At 43.0% G+C, this 23428-nt stretch overlaps 2 protein-coding genes across 5 annotated transcripts in view; one reads left to right on the forward strand and one right to left on the reverse strand.

The window, feature by feature from the left end:
* Nucleotides 1–5854, forward strand: part of mcama (melanoma cell adhesion molecule a) — a 50572-nt gene extending 44718 nt beyond the window's left edge. Inside the window, exons 14-16 of one of the 3 annotated variants that reach the window (XM_072375297.1) lie at nucleotides 2146–2275; nucleotides 3067–3196; nucleotides 4079–5854. In XM_072375297.1, the coding sequence (XP_072231398.1) occupies nucleotides 2146–2275; nucleotides 3067–3196; nucleotides 4079–4081 (263 nt within the window). In that variant the 3' untranslated portion in view covers nucleotides 4082–5854. Of the gene's footprint in view, nucleotides 1–2145; nucleotides 2276–3066; nucleotides 3209–4078 lie in introns of those variants that run through there. The other 2 variants (XM_072375298.1, XM_072375296.1) reach the window with 2 other exon arrangements.
* A 928-nt stretch (nucleotides 5855–6782) lies between these two features.
* On the reverse strand, nucleotides 6783–23081 carry LOC140279219 (E3 ubiquitin-protein ligase CBL-like). Of its 2 annotated transcripts, none has more exons than XM_072374312.1 (15): nucleotides 22517–23081; nucleotides 20766–21013; nucleotides 18466–18612; nucleotides 18121–18277; nucleotides 17629–17750; nucleotides 17394–17531; nucleotides 15773–15860; nucleotides 15451–15582; nucleotides 14558–14767; nucleotides 14343–14459; nucleotides 13166–13455; nucleotides 12546–12713; nucleotides 11667–11770; nucleotides 11184–11369; nucleotides 6783–10495 (listed from the first exon to the last, which is right to left on the reverse strand). In XM_072374312.1, exons 1-15 carry the CDS (start codon nucleotides 22658–22660, stop codon nucleotides 10158–10160), a joined length of 2589 nt encoding a protein of 862 aa, XP_072230413.1. In that variant the 5' UTR covers nucleotides 22661–23081; the 3' UTR covers nucleotides 6783–10157. The 2 variants fall into 2 exon arrangements, with proteins under 2 accessions (XP_072230413.1, XP_072230412.1); XM_072374311.1 differs by having other exon boundaries at nucleotides 14331–14459.
* Between the last annotated feature and the right edge of the window lie 347 nt (nucleotides 23082–23428).

Raw genomic sequence — 23428 nt, forward strand, 5'->3', positions numbered from 1 at the left:
ATCTAGAGTCGAGTGCGCACAAGAAATCCTTTTTATTGCCTCTCTAATTGTTTACTGAGTTTATAAGCTGCTGTTGTCAGAATGAATTACATCATCGTCACTCAGCGCCATAAAATAAAGTTAAGTGTGCGTCTCAGTTTTTATAGTCAGCATATTCAAACAGCAGTCCAGGTATTTCAGAGCATCCCAGATGTAAATCAGCTGTGGAAACAGCAACAAAGTTTAGGGAAGAATTTAGTGTCTTTCCTGTCAGGTTTCATTTAAATTGTATTGCAGACACAGAAGGGATCATGAGTGTCTGGATTTTTTATTCGGGGGTGGAGGGGCTGGTTGCAGTTTTATTTTTATGTGAATGTGTTAATATGACTAGGATCCGAAGTTCATCACTCAGAACTTCTACTGGATTCACGTCTAGAATCTGGATGGTTTTTTTTTCATTGTTGATGGAGACGCCCACGCTTGTAGTTTAGTAATCCACATGTCACACAAACTGTCTGGTTGTCATCCTTCTTGTCTGCTCCATCACGCCACGTCCTCCTCTGATGGTCATAATGCTTCCTGCACTTCTTTAAACTCTTCACATTTGCTTTGTGATGACTCTATCTGTATTTCAGCTGTCATGTCCACCTTACACTCATGTTTTACCTCCAGGGCCACTTCCACCTTGTTCACAGTCCAGTAAAAGGAATTCCTGGTTTCACTGTTCTCCGTTCCTGTTCTTCCTTTGTGCTCTTCTTTCCTATGACTTCTCACTGGGGGCATCACATGTCTGCATGGCGTGTGCAGAACACCATCATTTTGTCTGTGTTAGATGCACGTTTCAGCTGCTGCATGAGCTGCATTGCAGCCATGTAGGGTTTCGATTGGTTGATTATTTTTTACACGTGACATAATGTCAAGAGAGGTGGTTCTTAGGAAAATACACTGTAATACACTGTTTTTGTGTTTTTTTTTTTTTTGTTTTCCACCATGTGAAACCTCCCTGACCTGCGAGTTGGAATAGAGTTAACTGCAGGTGGACAGAGGGGGAGGTAGAGGCTCAGAGCATCTACAGCAGTGTGATGGTGGAGCGGTTTTATTGAGGCAATATGAGCACGATACATAAGTAATAACAATTTATTTGGGTTTAAGTATAAATAAATCACAGAACTAAGGCTAACACACTTGCATCCAGCTTGATGGGAGTGATATTGGTTGCAGTTTGCAGGGTTGAATGTTGTGTTTTTATCGTAAGAAAGCTCTCAGATGAGTTATTACTTATCATTTTATCGATGTTTGGAAAATAAATGACAGAATATTCAATCTGTTCAGGTCCTAACAGTGTCAATAAACCACAACCAGGCTTTGAAGTTATATACTGGAGTTATACTGGAGTCACCAGTCAACAATTTTTCATCTTTTCCCACCAGTGAGTTCTTTCCCAAACTGTTCCAGCAGACAGTGAAGATAACATTTTTGTTTTACCTTCTGGATGGAATTTAGATGAAGTCAGTTATTAAGGCTACAGGTCACAGATGCTGAGCAAAATAAATGACATTTTTCATGCAGCCTCCTCTGCTGCCTAAATGATAGCTGAATTGCTGTAATTTCACACTCAGCTGATTATTTCTAATACAGAAGAAAAGAAAGTTAAATAAGCCTCTTGGCAGCCAAGTTTAAATACTGCAGGTTGTTGATACTGAACATCTGTTGTTTTACTCATTTCTAAAAAAAAGTTAAAAGGGAACTTCTAAAAAGTTTGTAGGGTTATGGCAATAGACTAATTAAATATGTGGTTGAAGTTAAAGCAGCAGATTCCCAGATACTCTCCCACTGCAAAAACACTTTAGTGTGTCAGAACTCACACCAGCACACATGTAATGCATGCTTTCAGCCATTTTCCAGGACTCATCCACTGATCTCAGAACACAGAGCACAACCGATGCATCTGTTTCCACAGTCCGAGTTCTCCACATGTCAGTTTGTGACGTGTCACATTAAGATCATAAGGAATGCACTGTCTGTATATTCTAGTAAATAAGATCTATTTAATGTTGAGGCTGAACCTGTAAACAGATACTCTCTGTTCGTCTCTACGCTGTCAGAACAAGGTCTGATTCAGCTTTGCTACTGACATGATTGTACCTCTGCTCTGTGTTTGTGTAGCTGAGGGCAGCGGGGTGATCATAGTGGTGATCATCCTGTGTCTGCTGCTGCTGGCCTTCCTCGGCAGTGTTCTCTACTTCCTGCATAAGAAGGGAAAGATCCCCTGTGGACGCTCAGGCAAACAGGAGATGTGAGTACTGTCTCCTCATTCTGCAAAAGATGATCGCCGAACAATATGACGGTGAAAAGCCTAAAACCAACAGTTAATGAAGGAAATAGCTTGTCCTGATAGTATGTATCACACTTGTTCCAGTGTGAATTTTTTATGTAAAGATATGTTTAAAGATATGTTTAACAAACAGTTGTTGAGTATTGGTTCATCGGTGAAACATCTGTTTTGAGCATTTTGCTCAGATTTTCAATGGGTTGGTGGTAAAGAAAAGACAAAAACATCCTGGAATCAAGCCCAGCATCCTTTAAAAGTGCTTCTGGAAACCATACTACATGACTGTGATAAACAGGGCGTGCTGCCTTTAGACAAGTTCAAGCCTTTTTCTTCGTACTTGCACATTTCAGTCTAGCCTCAGTTTGTTATTATAGATGCTGGTCAAACTCAACCTGAACAGAAATGCCGCAGCATTGATAAATATGTCATTTTCAAACAAGACGGAGGCAAAACATGGTGTTTGTATCATTTTAACCTGTTAACAAGAAGAAGAAAAGTAAAGTTACAGCATAAATGCAAACACAGTTGATGTATTTTATCCAACATGCGAATGGATTGAGAAACTACTTCATTGTTGTGACTGTGACTCAAATCCCAACTGAAGTGCTGATTCAAAATCTGTGACATAATCTGACCAAAGAACACCGACTAATCTTAGAAATGAGAATGTAGTTTGTCATAATAAGTTCTGTTGCAGTATATATATATATTTTTTTGTCAATGTCACATGTGTCAACTCTTCTTTGTATCACCAGCACTAAAGAGAAGACCACCAAAGATGACATTGTCGTGGAGATGAAGACCAACACAAAGATTGAGGAAGCTGTCCTTCTAAAGGCTGTCAATGGAGAAAAGAAGGGTCCTAATGACCAGGTAACTGTTGTGGTGAGTGGATAGTTAGAACTCAAAGCCTGAGGACACCAGTGCCCTCCGGAGGCGGCAGTGTTCACTACTGACAAACGTGGAGCTACGATCCAAAGTTTGTCCAGAAGAAAGCCCCTGGAGAGGGTGGCTTTTATGAAGTTCTTGGTTAGAAATGAGTCTACACCAGCTTGTATTTAGTAGAAATCTGAATGAAATGATGTGCAGTAGAACTGCACAAAAATGGAAAGATGTTCAGTATTTTCTTTTTTTTGTTGATCCATGGACTATTAATAATGCTCTTTGGTGAAGGAGGGAGACATTTTGCTCTTCCAGGGCTGCTGTGAGAGCGGCACACAGAGTGCTGTAGAACAGTGGAGGCTCACGGCACAACTGTAGCCCTTTGTTGAGGAGCCAAGAGAAGCACATTTTGCACATGTTTTGTAAATTGTATCACCACATTTGAATATTTGAATGTGTGAAAACATCTAGAAGTACATATCGTATCTACATGTCCATATGCACAGGTATAATCTGCAAGTATGGATCAAATTTGCATGTACAAGCCAAAATTTGGAAATACAAGTCTGAATTCAAGCAGGCAGCAAGGCAGTCATAGTGCTACTTTTCTACAGGGTTTAAAGTTTGTTTGCTGACTCAGAGGACACGCCCACTCTTTCTCTCCAAGATTGGTTAGCAATTCAACAAATCTGACATGAGAGTAAAACAGTATGTTGATTAAGTTTTCATTTAATTTCATTCAACTGCTCTTTTAACTGTAAAAATGAAAATAAAGTGAACTTGCTTTTTATCTTTTACTCACATAGCAGCAGGTGTGTGAGCAGGGTGGCTGCCGTCTGCACTGCTGCAGTGATGGTGACGTTGTGTTCTGCTCTGTCCCCGCAGTAAAGCCCCAACGTGCAGCGGGTCGCATGAAACCAGCAGTCAGTGCATCAGCTCCACTGATCTGAGACCTGCAGGGTACCACCACCCCCAAAATCATGCTTTGTTCTCAGCAGTATTCAGTAGATTTACACAGGAACACTCAACCATATTCATACACTCACATTACACACACACACACACACACACACACATCAACAGGTGTGTTTGTACAGATGTGTATTTTCTTTTGAACGAATGTTTGCTTCCTCATCATTAAGTTCCTTCATTTGTTTCCAGCTGCGTTCACCTCTCAGCTGTTGCTCCGTGTGTGTGTGACGGTTTCTCATGTTCATCATCCTTCTTTTTTATGATAGTGTATATATTATATATATTTTGTTATTTAAGATATTTTGGCACTCAGATTTTCATTTCCTCTGGCTCCTGTTCATGTTGATCTGTGTTTGTGGGTCCAGGTGAGATTTCAGACAGGACATGATGTCAGAGGCCAAACGCGACTCCTGAGAGGTTTGACAGTGTGTTTGTCAGGATTTGATACCAATATTTGTAGAAACAGACAAAAAGACAAAAAAAAAGTCTCTTCCTCCAGAATCAGTGTTTTATCATCAGACACCGAACGTGACCTGCAGGATGACATCAGTAATTTTCTCTTTGAAACGAGACACACTGGCGGCCTTCTCTTCAAACTGCTGTCAAACCGTTGTGCTGTTTGTAAATACATGTAGTGTGGAGACCTGTTAGAGGAAGCCTCGCACTCTTCCTGAGGCTCGAGGTCAAAGTTAGAGATCTGCTGTGCCTGTTTTTGACAACTCATTATACACTGAATTTGTTTCTCTTGAATCTGTTTCCTTTGTGTTGCCACTGAGAGGGAGCTGCCCAAAGAGGCGTCCCAGTATTTTTGCATGTTTAATGTTTGACTCAAGCTGCAGGATTTTGGTTTTTGCCTTTATGAACAGGAAAAGTAGACACAATGATCACTGTGATGGGTAACTGAACATATTCAGTATCAGTTTGCTTGAAAAGGATGACAACCTTTGACAGGCCCAGGAGGCCGTGTGATGTCATGGCTGTTATTTCCACCCTCAGACTCCTCTCACCACCTGGATCAAAACATAAGAATAAAGCGGGTTATAGTTCGATGGTCGCTCGACAAACAGCCAACGTCTCAGAAAACTTGTGTTCAGAGCAGCAGTGTCTTTTAAATGACCCTCTGGGTTTTCCAAAGCTGGTCAGGAGCTCGTGTTTCAGTAAAGTGATTAGAACGGATGTGGTGCAAACTGGGCTAATGTGAAACATGCAAAAATGCTGCGGGGCTCCTTTTAGGGCCACTGTTGTGAATACTGGCCACTGTGTATTTTATGGTGAGAAGATTTGTTCTGTTGCTGAGAGCGCTGCATTGCCCCGATGACTTGCAACATTTACATAGTAGCGATGTTTATTTCTTTGGCTTGGTCCCCCCCCCCATGTGCAGGACGTCCTCACAGGAGACCGTCCTCATTGGCAGCGTGATGCTGATGTTCTGGCTGAGAAAAGCAGCACCAAGCCATAACATTTCTGACTGGATCCATCAGTCTGCACCGCCACATTCTGGTTTAGATTTTTTTTTCTTTTGAGTTTGAAACTGAACTTTGCCATTATGTTCTTTTTTTCTAAATGTGTGTAAATTAAGTGGTGTACATGTGATCCTCTGATGCTTGCATTTTTTTTCCATTTTATTTTGCAAAAACAAGTAATGCCAAATAAAAGTTTCCTTTAAACAAAGGCTGTTTCTTCTGTCACTTTTCTCTCTCGCTTATTTTTGCATTAGTATGAGGGAGTTGGAGTGAGAACCTGCTGTGCGTTAACGCTGCACCGTCCCACAGTGAGGAGGCAGGAAGGAGTGCAGCCTCCAAACCGCTGTCAGCACGAGCTGGAAATGACTCCAGCAGCAGCTCAGGTTTCCCAGTGCGGACGGAAGCGGGACACAAAAACAGCTCAGATGTGCAAAGAATTCAGAGCTGCAAAACAAATCAGCAGTCCTCCGCTCAGTCGGTGTAGAAGTCCGCAGGTGACGACATGACGCCCTCAAAGATTAAGACGACAGAAGCTCAGTGACGTTAAACGGTTACAGTAATTCCATTTTCGTTGGACATTGTTCGCTCAGGTTTGTGGGGAGAGATGTTGGTGATTTTAGGGTTGCAATTAGACAGATGACCAAACTATAATTAACAAGAAGTCTGGACGTCACTAAAGAATGTTCATTTTTCCCTTCGAGATGCTTTTTCTCGAGCCCTTTTTTTTGTAGTTTTGCTTAAACCTTTAGTTTTCTCCTCAGCAAATAAAAGTCTTATCAGGCGATTGACTTGGCCATTAAAGGCCATTCCACTCATTTGCCTTCCAAAACCTCTGGCTTTCTTTTGCAGCATTTGGGTCATTGTCCACCTGAAAATGTGACGTTCCATCCAATGCACTTTGGCTGCATCTGAACAGATCGTACTTTCCTCTACACTTCAGCATTTTTCCCATCTTCAGTCACAGAAGCCATGTCGTCACACTGCCTCGTCTTGTTTTACGTCTAAAGATGCAGCTTTTCTTCTTTATCCCTGCAAAATGAAGGGCTGAAGGAACTGGTTTTGGGCCCCAACTTCTCTTCCTGTTAGACATCCTTGTGGAGCATTTAGTTGCTCATATTGAAGTTTGTATTTATTATAGACAAACCACACAGATCAAATGTTAAAGAAAATACAGTTTAATCAAAAATCTTAATGGCTTAGGTGTGAAAACATGGCAGCACAATGAATGCAGAGGATATTAAAAAGACAATAAATAAAATCATATCTACACAGGCAATAACAAAGCAATGACTTTTTAGTTGGCAAGTTTCTGTCAAAAAAGGCTAGTTAATACAATTGGTTAGTGGATGTAAACCAACACATCAGCTGAGTTTACCAGCGACTCTGAGGGGAAGAGTGAGACTGACAGTGAATCTGCGTGAGTAGGACTGAAGTGTGTCCCAACACACCACAGAAGTTAGTCCCTGTTAAGAGTTTAAACCGCGAGGTCAGGCCGAGGGACTGACGACACATTCTGTCTCCGTTCCGGGGCAACACGACGAGCAGCCCGCCGATTTGAAAAGCTTTAGCTTTGGGACAATTTAAGCTGCAGGACAGAAGTGGGGAGCGGCAGCTTTCCAGCTGCACGATTTACAGGAGGCACGATTCTGTCCCTACTCTGACTTAGTGTGAGCTCTGCGAGCTACTGACACAAAAAAATGTCTCTACGACAAGAGCCCCCCCCCCCAAAAAAAAGTCAACTAGTTGAGGTGTTGAGCAAAAAGCAAAACTAAGGTGCTAATAAAACTCTGTGGTGCAGCTTGTGACTGACAGGAGGCACATATACTGAGGATGAACTTTTATTAAGGGGGAAAAAAGAACTTTCTACTGCGGTTAAAAAAGGACACTTCAGCAACTCTTCACATTCGTGTGTGGTAAAGTTAAAGGTGACAGCAGCTCAGTTTGGTTCAGCTTTTTATCTCCAGCTGTCGGTTTGGACGTTTTGTTGCAGAGCGAACGATTTGAGAACGACTAACCTTGTCGTCATCGTGCACTGATGAAGCAGCTATAACATTTTTACCAGAAGATGGTAAAGTCACCAGATGCAACAACTAAGATATGTGCTCACAGGGACATTTTAGAAGGAATGTTGAACAGATGACAGAACTAGAAGGGGATTAAGTCTGTAACTGTGAACCCATGTCTGTATCTGACAGAAAGAAATGTCCATGAAAAGTGTGACAGACCACAGCCTAATGCCCCACATCAGCTGAATGAGAGGTAAACAACTACTACTACAGTACTTTAGTAGAACTTACAGCCACTGGTACCTGGTATCTGAGCAACTTTTTACTTTTACCTGCAACATTTAAAAAAGATGGCAATGAGCAACTACTTTTTTCAAGAATATTTTTTAAATTTTTTTTTTTTAAACTAGATGGATTTCCTCCTGCGTTGATGGGACAGTAACATCTAGAGAAGGTGATCCCTTGGTGTATCCACAGGCACACATAACATCAGATAATGGACAAGAAAGAGATACAAATATAATGCTGCGTTCAAAAACAGTAACTAGACTTTGTATTTTAGGCCTCTGACTGGTGAGGGTAAAAAGAAAAAAACCATCACCAGCTCAGGAAAGCAAAAGTGACGTTAAAATGACAGGATAACTTATTAAAAGCAGTTTCTGAAATGATTAAAGGAGTGTTGCGTTGCATTGTCGTCTGTCCATCACACATAACCTGGTGTTTAGTGAGTACCTGAGTCCACATGATGACCCTCTCTTCCCTGAGACACCAGTTTGGTTCTTTAGCTGAAGCTTCGTGGGGTTACAAACTTCCACTCTTCTACATCTCTGATCGTATGCTTTCTTTTTTAAAACTGACATTTAACCAGCTTTGTTGTGGCCTCGTTTTTCTTGTGACAACTGGGGGCTGCTCTGTAAATATCTGTGGCTGCTGCTGGGTGCCTTTGCTGATGCGGTTGCATCTGGCACACCCGGTTTTTGGGAAACGCTCTGTGGGTGGGTCAGTTGAATGGGGTGTTCGGTTTTGTTGCCATTTTATTCGGGGGTGGGGGGGGCACATGTAGAGATGTGAGATCATGGCAGTCAACTCAGGGACACATCCAGAACCATCAGATGAGTAAACTATCCAGGCTGCTGGGATGAGCGTTTGAATTGCTGCCACTGATCTGCTTGGAGACTCGGGGCCAGTGAGGTAGATTAGTTTGGGAAAGCTGGAGGAGGACTTCCATGTATATCTGCGACAGATACAATCTTTTCTCAGGGTCTTGGGGTGCCTGAAAGTCTGAGTCTGTTTTCTGAGAAGCCTACACTGAGGATAAAGTCCTGATGTGAGGAACAGGGTAAGTGACTTTTCTTAACGCGTGCTACGAATCTAGATTGTGAATGTCGAGGTCCCACTGGGTGTGAACCAGTGTTGCAGGGGGAAGGGAGTATCATCATTGTTGGCTGTCAATTTAGTGCGAATGTGTCACCAGCTCCTTCAGTCCTGCTCAGAAAAGTCTGATCAAAGTGCCGTGGCTATCCCTGGGTTATCCCAGCATGCACAGTTATAAAAGCGAGCCAGGCAAATGGAACTGAGGCTACGGCAGCAAACCAAGGACAGAATGTTAAAAAGAGCTGAAATTTAACTATTGTTAGTACTACACACAGCACAACACGTTATGAGAGTTCTTAAACATTGAAGTTTCATTCACAGAACCATCATTTAACCAGGAGAATAACGGAGTGAAGCTACCGTCAAAACAGAGCGAGCGACGAGCACCACATGAAGCCCTGCAACACACTGCACTGCAACTGAACGTTCACATTCATCTGCGCTGGCACACACGCCACAGAGTTCTGCACTAATTACCAAATGACCAAACTTGTGCTGCTACAAAATCTGTACGCCACATTTTTGTAAAGAAGCCCGTAAGGCACCGAACTGAAGAGCTGCCAGCAGCGGGACACGTTCTGCAGGCCCTCTGCAGAACAGCGGAGCTTCAACACTTCGCTGAAGGAAAGCGTGCACTCTGAGAGGAGTCACTGCCGCAGCACAGGACGACTCAGAAAAGTGGCAGCAGGGTCAAAGCTTGGCTACAGGCAGCTGGCTTTAAAGGCTTCTGTTCTCTGTGTATGCTGCGTTCAGATCATATTGAGCTTAATGAGAAGAACCGACCGACTGATGGGCGTCAACATCCCTGCGCTCCTGCTGGCTGGACAGAAGCCCTTCATATCCATGTGGGGAGAACAAGTAATTTTTGAGGCTTCAGTGCCAGTCACTTGGCATCGTCTTAAGAGTAGTCCAACATAATCAAAATAAGCTGTTTTCACACCAAAAATCCACTTCGAAACGCAAATAATACCTGATGCATTTGCTTACAATTGACTTTGGATATTCATCTTTTGATCTGACATGAACGCAGCATTACCCCTCAGAGTAAAGCCCTGTGGCCCCGCAGGAAAGTGCTCGGTAAATGCTATCCATGATAATGGCACAGAGTGGAGACAGAGGCGAGACAGAGGACGAGCGGGACTGGAGTGACTATGTGGCGATGTGGGCCGTGGAGGGGATGGAGACAAACTCGCGCAGGATGTTCTTGGCCGTCTCCAGGTTGTTCTGGGCGATCATCAGGGCTTTCTGGATGTCCTGGATGGAGTAGCCCTGAGACATCAGGCATTCAATCTCCCCGTTCAGAGCTATGCTTCCTGGGCCGGTGGGAGGAGTAGGAGGAGCGAGAAGAGGGGACACGCCAGAGGAGGGACCGGGGAGCTCTGGCAATGGAAACTCGCGGTTGAACGGTCGAGGCCGTCGGTCGGAGTTGGCGCGGCGTGGGAGAGGTTTGGGGGGACGTTCGGGCTCCACACCTGCTGCAAACATACCTGGAAGAACAGGTGAGAGGACAGTCAGTTCCAGCGGAAAACACAGTGTGAAGTACAGGGGTGAATACAGGAGTGAATACAGGAGTGAATACAGGAGTGATAGAGCTACAGGGGCAGAACTCCAAAGTAACCACACAGAAGTCTTCTCTCACCAATGGGCCCATTACAGCCTGCTGGCAGACTCCCAAAATGCACCGGAATAACCAGATCAGAAGAAACAAAATCCACACATCTGATCAAATTCACGGCTGAGTGAGGAGGACAGCAGGTGATAAGCATAAAATATAAGAATAACGTGAGTGAAAAGCCTTTCCACAGATTGGAGAAGAGGTTCATATTTCAACAAGATAATGACCAAAAAACACACTGCTAAGAAAACACATGAGGGGCTAAGGGAGAGCTGTAAAAGATCTGGAGCCTGAACCTGAATCAAATAAAACATCTGTGGAGAGACCTGAAAATGGGCTGATACTTCCCATCCAACCTGGCTGAGTGGAGTAATCAGATCAGTAATCCGACCTTACACAAACACTGTGTTATCAGCAGAGTTCAGGCATAAACGTCACAGCTCAAATGATTCACATGTTTAAGATCAAATGAAAGAGTTTTAAATTTAATTTATCTGGATCATTTTACCCAAAGTCTAAGGGACTTTTTTCTAGAATAATTCAAATGCATAGATGCATACTGGCTTCTACGGGACCGTCCACGCTGAGAGTGCTGAAAGCTGCCGAGGGACAAACGATTTCTGACACGGTTCTTCTGGTGGTGGCAGGAGTGACGACCGACCGGGGACAGTCGTACTCGTAAACGTCCTCCACGCTGGTGTCCTCCTTCTTGTCCAGGGAAACCCCAGCTGGATGCTGAGGGTGGTCTGAAAAACAACCCCCACAATGATGACCATATGCAGACGGCACAGGAGACACAAATCGTACACAGGATGGATGGGAAATCTGTACCAAGTGCACATTTTACACTGACAGTCATGTTCCCAGGGTGTGAATTCTGAATACTGATAAAGAAAAAAAACAAACATCTTTCGCTAGTTCACAAAAAAAAATCTCTTTGTTGTGCTTCTGTATGAAAAAGTAACCGACAGATACTTTCTGCTGACTCCAGATTAACCATCGAACATTAAATGCTTCTTAAATACTTCTGCAGGTAACGTTACCGAGGTCAGAGGCCTGTGTTGCCTCAGCAGCCCCCGCCTGACTCTGGATGTTGCACATGGACTCGTAAACTTGGGGATCCTCAGAGTCGCTGTCGCCCACCTCACTGCCAGGTCAAAGACAAGGAAAAACCATTTCAGAAAGAAGAAAAAAAGAGAGAAAAAAAAGACGCTCAATTATTTAAGCAGAGCCAAACTGAGTGTACTGAAAACGAAGCTCAGCATTTAAATCTGTTTTGCATGCAATGTAAAAGAATAAAAAAGTCAAAGTTTGCTTCTTTTTTTATTCTTTATTTCCCACCTCTGCAACTGCTTCTAGAAGTGCCAATAAATTCAAAGCTGCCACTCAGAACTACAATAAGTTCAGTTCCATTGAGAAGTTCACAACACTCAGCTGAAGCAGAATTTTCTATTCATTCTTTTGATGAGTGGAGTTCTGGTCCCACATGTCACACTTTCATCATTCCATCAAAGAGAAAAGTGGTCACCCTTCATCTTCTCAAGATCTGCATCTTCTTCATCTCCTTTAAATTATTTAGGAGGGGGAAGAACAGCACAACAAGGACTCAGATATTCCTTTCTAAAAAGATGGGGCAATAGAGCCCCCTGCTGGACACCAGAAGTAAAACGCCACATCAGTTTGTAAAACTCAAACGTGCTGTCAGGGCTCAAGGCATCAAAAGATGTTTTATTGTATTAAAAAAACAACTAATTAGGCTACTGTTCAAGACATGTTTGTGTTGCTCCAGATAAACATGAAACTCTGTTCAGACAGGAGACAAGCGTCCTGCAGCGCAGCTTTAACTAAACATCTGCCACTGACATTTTTAACTTTTCCGATCATTTTAGTCAGAGTAAAATACTTTATAATTCTCCTGTTACCTGACGTCACTGTGGCTGTTTGCCTGGCTTGGTGGTGGGGGCACCAAGGAGCCCGTTATGACCCAGGGGGCACCAGAGACTGGAAGGGAGGTGGGACTCATGTACTCATTCTCCTCGGAGTCCGATGAGGGCTTCTCCCCGCTCGACACCACTGATGGTGGCAGCGACCTGAGCAGATGTAGGCATCACAAAGCATGCTTTTCAAATATGGGGATAAAAACTGGGACGAAATGAATAAACTGTACATCTGACTCTCAAATCAACAAATCTGTGTTTCTGTGGAACTGCACACGCGCACGAGCCTCATTTAACTGCCACAGATCCACAGTGGATGTAGAAACAAATAGAAAATCCCCATCACAAGCAGGTACATAATGAGTAAATATGAAATATATATATACAAACATATCAAAGACGAACATCAACTGACTGATTAACAGCCTACGCAACGGCTACCGTTTGCTAGCAGACTGTTCCCATTATCTCTTTGGATGGTAATTAGCAATAAGTCAAAGTGTTGTTACTGCTACAAAAGAAGTGAAATTCTAAGTATAGAAATGTTCTCTTCGTGAGTTCTGGTCTCCTTGTGTTAGGCACACCTCACATCAGCAGATCCGTACCTCGCAGCCAGGCAGTACACAGCGTTGGTCGCTGCGTGGGGTTTGCTTCCCTCTCCGTTGGTGCCGTTGCTCTGAGGGATGGAGGACAGGGCCGAGGGAGCCTTTGTTGCAGGACGTGGGATCATGTAGTTGGAAGCCCAGGCAGGCTGGTCGGGGGTGGAGGGCAGGGGTCTCCTCTGGAGTCTGGAGTCCTGGATGACCATGGAGGGCCGCTCGGGAGGGGGAGGAGGGGGCAGCTCTCTCACGGCTGGAGGAGGAGGTAGAGGCTTGTCTCTGTGAGTGGCTGCAATCTGGCAGGAAGTTACAAACCAGCAGAGATGTGAGGACACATGTTCACACACAGCTGCACTTCTGTACTGATAACGGCCCCTCAGCACAGCAGCGGTCTCACATTAAGACCTTCCGGTTATTGGGCGACCCACTGAGCCACGGCCGCCCCGTCAATCACATGATTTTGAGCGATGCGGATACAGTGAAGACTTTGGATGGTGGGCATGAAAGATGAATCAGATTATGCTCTGTATCTGTATTAAGGTCAGTAGTCAAAATATTGCTGTGCGTGTATCTGATCACCGAGGACGTCAGCACCAAACGTGAAGCGGCTCAGAGCTTTGATATAATTGAACTGATTTGAAATGAATGAGTGAACTGTGTCTGCTCTTTATGATTAAGCTCTAAAGCTTCTCCGGCACATGCTCACATTTACTCTGTCAGATACGTTCCTGGCATTGTTGTAATGGAAAACCTGGGGGACAAAGCCCATAATATCTTTTCATATGAAAATGTTTCCTTGAGTTCAGCTGATGCTTAGATTAGATTTGGTCGCTTCAGTCAAATTATGTAAGTTTTTTTACACAAACAAAAAAAGTCTCTTTTGGTTTGGTGAACTGCATTTCCTTGTTGATCTGTGGTGGAGGGACAGTAAACCAGTATCTAACTTCAGAGAATTCTTGATATTTTCAATTTAAGATGTGTTTACACAGACTGAGTATAGTGGATTTTGTCCACTGAAATCTTATTAGAAAGGATTATCCCACAGCCAGAGAAATGTACCTGCGAGGGTCAGGGTATTGCTTTAAGACAGTGGAAAGAATGTGAGTCAATCCTTTAAGTCCCGTCCCACAAGCAGGGGGTCAGAGACCCTGCTTCTATCAGGTGCACTCACACATGCACTTGCCTTGGCTGTGACTCCCTGACCCAGAGCAGGATGGGAGCTGGAGGATCTCTGCTGCAGGAGGTCCAGCCGTGGAGGCACAGGAGGCAGCTGAGACACTGGAGATGCTGGACGCTCAACCTGCACACCCACAAATACTTTTAGAGATTCTGCATAGCACCTGCAAAAAGATTTACATGCGATATTTTAGCTGTAACCAAATTATGTAATCATCTTACCTTGCTGCAAGCCAACCTGCTCATGACGAAGTTTTGGTCTTCCAGACGATCGTCCTCTTCCTCCTCGTTGCCGGTGGCTTCTGCTCTGCTTGACCCCTGGAAACCAGCAAAGGAAGCCCCACTGGCCTTTGGGTGGAAAGGGTCCACCACGATGGGCTCTGTGCCTTTAATCTCACAGCGACAAAATGGGCAGCCCTGACCCTCCGATTCCTGGTAAAGACACACAGGAAGTTTAAATTTTGTCCAGGCAGAGTGAACTCTTTATGGTGCAGAGTACAGCTGGGAGCAATTCCCTAAAGTCAGGGAGAATTCAGAGGGACTAACGCTACAATGACAGAGACAGGGGGAATCTTTTAAACAAGTAGTTCCACATTTCTAACTTTTCATCTACAAAAAAACAGAAGAAAAGGAGAATATGTATGGCCAAACATGCATAAACAAACGGCTGATTCTGTTGGTCTGAAACTCAAACCTACAGGGTGGCGAGAACTATTTGCACGCCAAGTTGATCAGATGAACTGCAAAATTCTGCAAAAAAATTCAAATGAGTTTCAACGAAGAGCCACCAACAACAAGTGGTCTTTGTCCGCCCAGCAACCGAGAAGCTGTTATCACTAAAAATATGAGCAGGAAGTGTTTTAGTTTCACTGACAGCAGATGAGAGACAAAAGAAAAAGCAGCCATTCGGAAATAAGGTGAATTAGTTCAGCTTTTGAGTTGGAGAAGTGAAGCAAGTACAATCAAGGTGACTTAACAATGCTGTGGGAAGCACTAGAACATGAACACACAAAAAATGTATTTGATTAAACAGTGATATCAGGAAGCAAAAGAAAGACTTCTCCTTTGGTTAGAAATGAGCATTCTGAGGTTTAAAGTGCAGCCAGTGGCATCACCTGCCAGGCAGTCAGACAGGAGGTGCACATCAGGTGTCTGCAGGGCTCGATCTTCACGTCCTTGTCGTTCTCTGCGCAGATCTTACAAAGCTGGAAGGTGGAGCCCATCTCACAGTAAAGCTCATACTGCTCCTACAGATGCAGAAGGAGGAGAACACTTGCAGGTTATGTCATTCAATACTTTTGTTCATTCGTTATCATCTGAAGAACTAAATGTACTCAAAAGGTTCGAATGTGTCGAAGGTTTACCGTGCAGCGAAGCTGGATTTGTGCTAAAACACCTCAGCTGAGGCACAGGAGGGGCTCTGAGAAACAAACAAACCTGAGTGACTTTGATGTGGTCTTGAGGAGAAGGTTCGCACAACCCTGTCAGGTCTGGGTTTTGTGCGCGGCCATCTGGGAAAAGATAACTGGAGAACCACCACACACAGGTCAGAATTTGTTTATTTTTTTTACTTTGAACAACCGCGATTCTGACTTTGTGTTTAGAATTAAAGAGGAAGTTGTTTTTTTTAAACCTGGACCTTATTTATCTATTTTTAGACAGGCATATTTTCTAGGCTTGTGTCGTTTTGCACTTTAAGTCCAACAGGGAAATTCAGTCAAATGTATTAAAGGGGAAGGTTTCAATTTTTAAACCTAGACCTTATTTCTGGCATGAAACACGTTCATCTACTCACCAAGAACAGTTTGGTGAAAGTTGGCGTCCTTCGGATGATATTTAGATCACTCGAGATCCGCGTATATCCATTTAACGGGAGAGAACGGGGCATAGACAATACAGCCTCTAAATAAGGCATTATCTGTCTTTATTTCACCAACACTTTAAGCCGAATGAATGAATGAACGCGTACTATTGCTCTGTTAGTTCAGAGCTGATGAGTAGATGAACGTATTTTATGCCAGAAATAAGGTCCAGGTATAAAAAATAAAAAAGAAAGAACTTCCCCTTTAAAGGGCCTCTTCCACCAACAACTTAATCAGGGCTTTTTTTTCCTGAAATTTGTTCTCAACAACAAATGCTGATGTTCATATCAGTTAATGTAAGCATTCTTACTATATTAAATCCCATCTGCTGAACCCCTTGTTCTACATCAGGTAAAACCAACAAGAGAATTCACATCTGAGAGCAGCCACAGAACAAGAATGAACCAGCCAAACAGTAGATAAGTTTAACCCTGGTGACATTTTTAAGACAAAAACTATTCAAAACAGTGAGAAAAATACGAGGGCAAAGTCAATTCACAATAAAAGCTGAAGGTTTAACATCTTTAAAAGGTTGTCATTTCATATTTCGTATTTCACAGGAGGAAGAGACATAGAAGGCTTTATTGGATAGGTCTAAGGTTTCCAGAAGACTCAGGTTTTAGAAAGGTGTTTTAAATCAAACCTTAAGTCATAATGGGTAAAAAGACCCATTCTAGTGATGTTCTTCCTTCTTATGATTAATTAGAAGCTACATATCAGAAAGAATAACACTGTCCGTTTCTTTACAGATGAGAAATTCATTTCTGCGGAAGTCTGCAGATCAGTCTGAGGAGTGTCAGCATCAACAGTCTCAGTGTGGTGTTTGAGGGGGGAAACTGTGCACCAAGTTTCAATGCAATGTTGCGAAATACTCAGCAGGACATAATTATCCCACAGACCTAAAGAATTTGGTAACGTTTCCTTTTTTGCATCCTTCAAAAACATTAGAGTTTTAAAGGAAGTGCAAGTGTTCAGAATCTCCTAATAAAGCAAGTATCTATGTTTCCTTAAAGATTATTTTTTTTCTTTTCAGTTAATTGTTAGGAACACACCCACAAAATTGTTCTGTAAACTGTAAGCACTGTATGAACCTCCTGGGATGGAGGACATCTCACTGAGAGCGTACGGCTGACTGGCAGGAGAGCTGCACATCAATGGAGTGGCTTTGCTTATAGTAGAAATCAAATCAAACTTACAATCCCTCTCTATATCCGTCAATTAGGGCTTGGAAAAGTGGTTTGTTATGGGGGATGGTCTGCAGGATGTTTCCATCTGCCGTCACGTAGCCAATGGCCCACTGTCCCAGCCGAGTGCAGCTCAGCCTGAAGATGTAGCTGGGAGAAGGACAACGATCTCAACCAACAGATACTTACAGATAATCATTTGTGTAATGCAGCTGCATGTCTAAACACATCCCTGTTGGATTCTTACCTGCCAGGTTTGTGGATGAACCTTTGCAGCCGAGCTTTGACCTCGTCGTAGGTTAAGAAGGCCATATAACCAGGGTGTGTGACTGCAAGACTGTTCCAGTTCCTTAAAAGAGACGACCATGGCTACACAACACACAGACATACATGCAAAGTGTTCATGTTACAGACAGGAACAACCTTCTTAAAACAATAAAAACAAGAAATTAAATCCTTCTTGAGGACTGAAGTAAAAACTGAAGGGGTGGAGGTCAAGCCGTTTGACTTGAAATGTCAAGTGTCCATGTAACCTTTGACCATGTGATGGTTCCAATCAATAAAATGAGTCTTAAAAGGTCTCAGATAATTGGCAACACAGATCAATTTAGGAAAAACTCTCCTCAATACTGCAAAACTTTCAATATCTGAGCTTATTGATAACTGAAAGCATGAAATGGACTTCCAACACCAATTTACTTCATGAACCTCCTGATTGTTACATGCTCAGACGGATTACCTGGAAGAGCCTGGTGAAGATGTCGAACTCAAAGACAGAGATGTAGTCGTTGCAGGTGAGATCGATGGTGGATTTGAGCGCCATGGCCTCCAGACCTGAACTGATGGGGTGAAACTCGTGGAGAGCCTGACGAAATGTCCTCCATGGCACTATAGTCCTGCGGGGGGAGGAGCTTTTTGTACCAACTATTCACTGTGGTTTAAATATGTGAAAGTAGTGTGAATGAAAAAATTTAAACCACAAATTTTATAATCAAGACTTTAGCTTCACCTTTATGCCCAAACCAATACACATTTCCTGCAACTGTAGACCAACAGATTTTAACGTTCCACAGTAGAAACTCACTTATCTCCAAACGACCTTCTCCAAAATTCAGCCGCATCAGCTTTGGTGATCCTGAAGTTGTCGCCCTGAAACAGGCCGTTGGGGAAGATGGCTTTTAGCTCTGCCAGCATGTGACTGAAGATCAGAGACAGCTTTGTGAGGTTACGCCTGAGTCAGAGGACATGAAGAGAGGAAACGAAAGAAACAAATGGTGACATTTAAATGTCAGTTAAAGCATGTCGTCGGACCAAAGTCAGAAAGACTGTCGGACTCTACCACAGTCTCAGTTCAACTTAAAAAGAGGAAGTAACTTATTCAAAAGTTGATACATTCAGATGGATGGAGTGATTACTCCTTGGAAGCGGAGCATGTACATTACTCGGACTGTTGAAGAATGCAGACATTCGTCCCAAACAGCATGATATATGTCTCTATATCACGCTGTGTACCAGTTCTTGAACTAAACAACAGGCTGAATGCAGAACAAAGGTGAAATAAACGGAGACCTTTTGTAAAAAAATGCATCAAAAACACGTCAGATCATCAAGCCATGCTGCATTGAGCCAACCTTTTCCCTTGGAGGGCTGTCTCATTCTTCTTGGCAGAAACATTCAAACCAGGTTCTGCTGGAAAGCCTCAGGGGACAGCAGTTATCAGGTCCCTCCAGAGGTGATTTACTGAGTTTGACGCCAGAACCCAGCTGAGTCACTCCTGTGTTTTCTTGTTGGCATGTTTTATTGTCATCTTATTGGAATGTGTATATATAGGTTCTTTTACTGCTTTGCTCCAAACGCACTCATAGGAATTATGACTAATAAACTCTCTCATGCTCTCAAAGTCATTTGGGTGACTATTCTTTGTGGATCAAAACTTATATATTAATATCTACAATATTATACAGTAGAAATGTTGTTTTAGAAGCTCTGGACCAGATTTGTGTCTGGGAAGGAGGTTCACCTTCCAGCAGGACAATGACCCGAGGCATACTGCTGAAGCACAGTATGTGAATGTGTTGAATGGGCCGGTCAAAGCCCAGACCTCAGTCCAGCTGACAATCTGTGGCATGTACCAATTTATGAAGCCACTGCAAGTGCTGCAGCCTTCCTGTAATCTGTAATCAGGTTTCGAGTCATCTCTGATTAGCATTCAAAGATGTTAATACGCTCACTTGAGGGTTTTTGTCTGTTTTGAAGAGGACTTGATGCACATTAGGAGGACTGATGGAAACAACTTTCCGAACTGCGTATGACCTGGCAAGTTTTAAGATGATGTGAGTCACCCGCTGTGACAAGTCTGGAGAAAATAGCTACATATGAAAAAAAAAATGGAAGAAAAAAAGGGTGAAAACTTTCCTTCAGCACTGTAAAAACACCACCTGATGGGAAAAAGCTCTGTATGTTACCTTGATGGCTCCTTTAACAAGGCCTTTCTTAGTAAAGCCCACTGGGGACTGATGCATGTGCTCAAACTGACAACAGCTGTTGATGCAGAGCAACTATGAGGAAATGCTTGATAAAACTCTGTGAGTCAGAGGAAGGATGAACTTTCGCTTACTAATAGCTTTTTGAGAAAGAGAGGAAGTAGATGTGATTGCGACACTTTAATTATACCTTTATCATACATCTGTCATTTTGCTTCGGTTCACACCACTGCTTTACATGATGAGGAGTTTGTTTTTTTATCATGACGAACATCGATGATTTTCTACAGAACTGAATATCAGAGCAGTACTGCAACACTTAGATGATGTGTTCAAAGCACATAGGCTTTTACTGTATCAACAGATTGCATCCAACCATACAATCATAGGTGTTAAAAAATGAGGCCACCACAATGTAAACAACTTCATTAAATTTACTTGTGACTCTGGTTTGATTTGACATGTGGAAACAGAGTAATTGAGCAAGCTTCTTTGGTCAGAATTTTGTTTTTAGAAAGAGGAATGCGTGCTTATTTCTTAAAATAAATCAGACTGGACATGTGCAACAGTTTCCACTTGTTTTAAATCGACCAACGCTACGTGCTTTTCTCTACTATAAAACCGTGCCATTTAAAGTTAGAGTTGAAATTACTCAACTTCAAAAAAAAAAGGACAGAGAACTAAGTTTCATGTGAGTAAGCAGCAGCACAGCCAGATTAGGTATAATTAAGCAATCGTGACCTTAAAGGATTATGTTATTGATTAGAAGCCAAGATAAACAGTGATTAGCTCTGTACCATCTGCTCCCTGCTTCACAGCCTTACTCTCTGGCCGTGTCCTGATTAAATAAATCTATTTTCACCAAAAGCTTGACTAACATTTCATCAGGTCATGAGCATACCTGGGTTGGGAGTTCTCCTCGTACATCCTCTCCTTGGCCTCCTTAAAAAGGCTCATGGTCTGCTTTGTCTTGTTGGTCAAGTTATCAATGACCACACGAAAGTACTCGTTTTCCCCGAGGATCTCCATTTTTCCTTCATATCGGGACAGGATGGTGCGCAGGTGCTGGAAGGTATCCGGCAGCAGGTCCAGGATGTAAGGTGGGCTGTTCTTCAACGCTACCTTGGGATTCTGGCACAAACGCACCACCTGGAGAGGCAACACGACACATCAGGGACTCTTGTAACATGAAACAAAGCGATAATGTGACGTGAAATCAGACTAAATCCCTCCCCCCGATAGAGCCTGAGGCCTCATGCTGGACAGTGGGTATAAAGTGATGGAAAATCAAAACCTGCAAGATGATTGTGATAAAACAAGTTGAAACCTCCGAGGGCTGAAATATCCTTCTCAAATGTATAGAAAGTTAGCCTGTTAGATGACAAACTACCTCGTGTACAGCTCTGGATTTGGGGTCAACTGATGACACTGGAGAAAATGTCAGAACGTCCCAAATCTTTACAACAATTGTTGGTATAAGGTCACTGAAACGATGTTGGTCAAATGGTGCTAATTGTCCAAACCACAGGCGAAGGGTAGCGTTATGTCATCCTAACATTAAAAGAGCAGCAATCAAACATGAGCTGGTGAAAAACAAGAATAAAACAGCGATGGAAATGACCTCAATTAGTTGACATCCTAACAATAAAGTGACAGGCCTAGTGGTAGCTGCCAAGTCATACCCTCGTCTATCCTTACATCATATAAAGAGCTCAAACGATGTTTAACAACCAAGCTGGGCACACATCACATAAAACTGCACAATATAACCTCTGCATCTTACTTCATCACTTTAACTGCCATATATTTTCTCACTATACAATTCCACTGCGAGGTAGTGTACTCTAATAATGTGCCATCACCCATCTCACAGGCATGTGACTCAGGTAGGAAAAGGTTTTACATCTCACGCAGCAAAAAGGGAGGAGGCAGCGCCCTGAAGACCACATTCTGGAAGTGTAACTGAGGCAGCACACGCATACCACATTCTGCCTTATCTGGAACGTCTCTCCTCTTACTCCAGCCCTCCTGAATGACTATCTTGTGAAGTCTTGTCTGGGCCATCTCTCCCTGCTTTGCTCTCTTATCTCCATCTCAGTCAAAGCCGACTGCAAAAGATAAGCTAGAGTGGCAGTGATGAATAAACTGAACCGAGCCTTTCTGCTTGCAACATACTCACCTCTTCTGATCCAATACTGAAAATAGGTTGTTCTCACAGGGACACTAATGTGACCCAATTCACATTATCCCAATTAGGTAATGGATCAGGAGCACCATTGTACTCAAATTTGGGGGGGTGGAGGTTAGTTTTTTCTCATCTAGACTATTATAGACAGCTCCACAAGTCAGTGTTAAAATGTGATCTTAAATACCTTTCTATGTGGATGTCTGATACTCGATATCATGCTGTGGGATTAGAAAGAAAAACTTTTTTCATCCTATCCCAGTGTTACAATGAATGCGTGTATATAATGGGTTATAAGAGGTAAATAAATCATGACATAAACTTGCCCATAAACCAAAAAGAGGGAAGTGACTGTTCGCAATATGTAAATTCACAAATAACCAGCCAGAGGTGGAAAATGACAGCAATCGGCAAAATGAGTGACACGTTTGTTAAATATCTGCTGGCTCAAAAGACGCTGTCCGTACCTTATCCATGAGTTTCCAGCACTTCTCCACCATTTTCTTATCGACCACTGCGGGTTGGTGAGGCTGGAGAGGCTGCTGGTGAGGCTGAAACGCGTCCTTCATCAAGCCGATGAGACCGGCGCCCCTCCTCGGATTTCCGGCCATTAATTCGCTCGATGACCGGGGGTTAAGCCCCGGGGATGTGGTTGACAACCGGGGGTTCTTCTTGACGAGTTTTTCAACAAAGCACCCGCTGTTTTAACGCCTTCCCTGTACTCTGTACTGGTGATAATTTGTCATGCAGAGGCTGTCCAAGAGCAGAACAAAAAAGGCTGTGTGTACACTGTAAGCGACGCGGCTAGCTAACAAGCTACATTGGAAAAACCTCTTCAGAGTAATTCCGACGAATACAAGCTTGCGACATACTCCTTGTGTTGTTGTATGTGCGGTCAAAAAGCGGCTTGTCTCCTCCTCGCGACGGCGAGTAAAACCTCCCTGAGATATCAGCCCGGTTTATAACAGACTCTGGGTGTTAATATGCCACATAGAGCGATCAACAAACAGGTTGTACAGCAGCTTCAGCCAACAGCGATCCAGAAGCTAAAGTAAACACGGATATCCGGCCGGACTTTCAAAATAAAATCATGGCCCGCTAAACATAAAAATCTAGATCGCAAACTGACGCAAACAAGCGGTCTGTTAAACGTTGTTTGATCTTTAATTAAGCAATAGTTATCCTTAATGGTGTGTAAAAGTACTGTCATTTAAGATAGACTCTGACATTATACATAGATCTGAAAAAAAAACATTTTTTTCATTGATATGGTAACACTTTCACAGATTGAGCCGTCCATATGATAAAGCTTCTAAAGGCTGATGGTTTTACGTCTGCAGCCTTCTTGCCATATTGAACTACACAAAGTGGGTGTCTGA

The sequence above is a fragment of the Leuresthes tenuis genome, unplaced genomic scaffold (assembly GCF_036924035.1).
Source record: "Leuresthes tenuis unplaced genomic scaffold, fLeuTen1.0.hap1 SCAF_21, whole genome shotgun sequence".
NCBI classification, from domain to species: domain Eukaryota; kingdom Metazoa; phylum Chordata; class Actinopteri; order Atheriniformes; family Atherinopsidae; genus Leuresthes; species Leuresthes tenuis.